The 3,496-nt window shown below is 34.4% G+C and overlaps 1 protein-coding gene across 6 annotated transcripts; it reads left to right on the forward strand.

The window, feature by feature from the left end:
- The first annotated feature begins 529 nt into the window (after positions 1-529).
- LOC121804749 (tRNA-splicing endonuclease subunit Sen2-2-like) lies at positions 530-2,591 on the forward strand. Of its 6 annotated transcripts, none has more exons than XM_042204394.1 (4): positions 530-655; positions 837-909; positions 1,409-1,465; positions 1,710-2,591. In XM_042204394.1, the coding sequence occupies exon 4, from the start codon at positions 1,713-1,715 to the stop codon at positions 2,421-2,423; it is 711 nt and encodes a 236-aa protein (XP_042060328.1). In that variant the 5' UTR covers positions 530-655; positions 837-909; positions 1,409-1,465; positions 1,710-1,712; the 3' UTR covers positions 2,424-2,591. The 6 variants fall into 6 exon arrangements, with proteins under 6 accessions (XP_042060328.1, XP_042060331.1, XP_042060326.1 ...); XM_042204397.1 differs by having other exon boundaries at positions 837-894; XM_042204392.1 differs by lacking the exon at positions 1,409-1,465.
- The last annotated feature ends 905 nt before the right edge of the window (positions 2,592-3,496 follow it).

Here is a 3,496-nt window from a genome sequence, read left to right on the forward strand (position 1 = left end):
TATACATAAATTCATGATTTCTACTCCAAATTATTCTTATTTTTTTTACACAATCACAGTGGGATCACAACCTTATTTAATAAATTAATTATATTTATCAAATGTAGTAATATTGTAGTACTATATGTTTATTAGTATTAAATATCATTGAACCTTTTTTAAAATCTTATTGTATGTAAGAAGTTATTTGTTGTAGATATTTTTATCATTATTACTACATTTATAATTTTAAATCTATATAGTAATATTATTCCTTAACTCAAAAATATATTTCGTAATTTAAAGAAAATAAAATAAGCTGTGGGGCGTGATACTAGTTTAATTAATTATCAACTTTAATTCTGTATGAATTCAATCTGCAACAAATTTAGCCTATTTAATTTACCATCCCAAAATCTAATTTATTTCAATTATGCTGAATATAGAAAATCAATTCAGCCCAATACTCAATATAAATTAAGTAAAGCCCAATAATAATTTATACTACTAACCAAATACCAAATAATTACTTAAAGCAAGCCCATTTATTAAAACAACGAAACCGACCTCCCTCTAATTTCCACCCCAAATCCGTCGTGATATCAGCAATACCTACCGCTATCTCACTTGAATTCCATTCGACGTGATAGCAGTTAACTCTGGGTGACGATTTGAGGTGTGTGAGTGTATTTGTTTGTGGTGAATTTATTTACTGGATTGAACTTGTTGGAAATTGAACTTGTCTCTTATGCCAGCATTAAAAGTTGAGAATAAAGGCAAATTGAGGCTTGCTTTGTTAATTATTAATTAATACTACTATTTGTTTGTAATTTTTGTTAATCTTGTGACTTGTATAGTTTGGAGAATACGATCAACGATAGTCGATAGTAATTCAGAATTTATTTTCCTTTTTCTGTATGTATCTTGCAGGTATGCTGCTTCTTTCTCTTATACTTTTGCTATTTTGTTCTTAGTCTTCTTATCTACTTGATTTTATTTTCGTATCAGTATAAATCCTAAATCACGATTGTTTTATTCAGGTTTTTTATGATAGAATCCCTTTAGATTGGATTGATGATGCATATTAATATGAATGAGTTTCTAGTTCACATTGAAAAGCTAATAGTTCTATCATTTTCCTATAAATCCTGGTGTTGCTATGTTTGAATCTCGTTGTGTTTAATCTTATTTCCTTTTCATTTAGTTTTATTTTAAACTTTGCTGCTGCTACGTTGTCTGTCATCTTTGTTCACGATTTTCATATTTACTGATTTAGTAGTTTTTGGAATGTTTATATTGATGCGGTCGAATCCCCCCGGCTTTGTGATTAGCAGCTGAGTTTTGATTGATGTATAGTATTATTGGATCAGAAAATATCCTATTGCAATATGATAGTTATAAACGAAAACTAAACGTTGTGGTTGATCAGATGTAATTTTAGTGAAGTGGCGTTGATCCGCTGTTGCATATCTCAAAATTTGGCGAGGTAAGATACTTGTGCAGCTGGAGTTGGATACAGGAAAACCTTCTTCGTTCACTTATGGGTGATGTAGAATGGGGAATGAGATTATTATTATGGCTAATATGTTGAAAGCTAAGCAGTGGGAATCAAATGAAATGTGAATTATTTCCATATTAGGTTTCCAAAATTGGAATTTAGTTTTCGATTGAAGACACCGAACCTGTTTTGATTCATTTTCTCACGAATTCTCTTGTTTTCTTTGAAGCAGAAAATGGCCCCGAGATGGAAAGGGGAAACAGCTGAAGCAAAAGAGCCAATGTCTGTTATAGTCTCAAAGCTTCAAACCTCTCTGATCGAATCTAATGCTCAAGGACTGCTTTCAGGGTGTGCGGTGCTTCTGGAAGCTCTCCCAGAACAAACTGAACTACTATACCGTGCTTGTATTGGTCGTCCTCTTATAACCGCAGAGAAGGATAAGAAGCAGTGGCACCAACTAAGTTTCGAAGAAGCTCTGTACTTATGCTGTGTCTTGAAATGCATCAAGATTGCTGGTGAAAATAAGTGTGCGAAAAGCAACGATGAGCTGTGGCATTACATGATGGTCAAGAGAGTCGGTTTCCCTGTTATGTTTAAAGCGTATTCTCATCTTCGCCGGAAGAACTGGGTGGTGAGAGCAGGGTCTCAATACGGTGTCGACTATGTTGCCTACCGTTACCATCCGGCCTTTGTGCACTCTGAATACGCAGTCCTTGCCTTGCCTGATGATGAGGATGGTGGTAGTGAAAATTCCCGGTTGAAGGTGTGGTCCGATTTTCACTGCACACTTCGACTTTGTGGCAGTGTTGCAAAAACCTTGTTGGTTCTTCACATCAGCAGAAACGGTGAAGACGATGTTGTCTCTCTTTCGAGTTTGGAGCATTATTCTGTGGAGGAGAGGGTTGTGACAAGGTGGAATCCTGAGGTAAGTCGTGACGCTAAATGATGAGTATGATGTAAATTATCCATTTCAAGCATATTGTATATAGATAAATTGTGCGACGATGTGATTGTTTACATTAGCCCTCCAGCTCTTCCAATTACGGTTAGACATTTTTCGAAACGAAGGTTTTGTTCTTTTAAAGAAATAAAGGAGTCTCATTTCTTGGTGGCACGGGTTTTAAGAAATGTTTTAAAAAAAGTGAGTGGAAAAAAAGTTAGTGAAATAAGGGTCTCACTTGTATATATTAGTTTTAAATGATATGTGAGTGGATTGAGTTAGTAGAAGGTGGGACCCCTATTATAATTTATGGTACAAGTGAACCGTGACTCTTATTCGCGGACGGACTAAAATGGCAAAACGGAACTCCTATTCGCAGACGGATAGTATAAAGAAACCCTCAATTAACATTTTTTAATATATTAAAATTAAACTAAACATATACTAGTAATATAAAACAAAGAAGTTAAACTTACTGTCAAACGAATGTGATGTTCATCTAAGATAGTACTCGGTAGGATGTGGTTGAATTATGATTAATGAAGAATTAAAATGGAAGAAAATTTGCTTTTGTAGACCGATTAAATTAAAAAAATACTAAGTACTCAGTATGATTATTCGATTGTGGGGAATGGGGATTAAGAGTAGTAATTTTTTTTCCTTATTTATATACTCCCCTGATATATTACAAAATATGGAAACACTATTAAAATTGATTCGATGATAGTATTTTAGTCCAACATAGTAGGTAGTACCAAAAAAATTTGATATGAAGACGACGTCAGACGCTGAAGCGCTCATTGTTTCTTTCCAGCAAAAACTTCCGAATTCCATAACTAATCATTGAATTTGACGGATTCTTTCCCGCAAAATTTCTGATTTCGGCAACTAATCTTTTCATTTGACGGATGAGAATGCAATTTAGGGCTCGAAGGGTAAGTATCTCTAAGATTTTCACATCAGCTTCGTTCCATAGTCACAAATCATCACGCTCTGCGCCTGCATCCACATGTTGGTTCATTAAAGTGGTATCCACCTTATGCATTCACCACTCCAACTCGCTCAATTTTCTCCAAACT

This window comes from Salvia splendens, chromosome 5 (genome assembly GCF_004379255.2).
Source record: "Salvia splendens isolate huo1 chromosome 5, SspV2, whole genome shotgun sequence".
NCBI lineage: Eukaryota > Viridiplantae > Streptophyta > Magnoliopsida > Lamiales > Lamiaceae > Salvia > Salvia splendens.

Coding starts and splice junctions, on each gene's coding strand:
- LOC121804749 (XM_042204394.1), top strand. CDS start 1,713: ATGGCCCCGAGATGGAAAGGGGAAACAGCTGAAGCAAAAGAGCCAATG.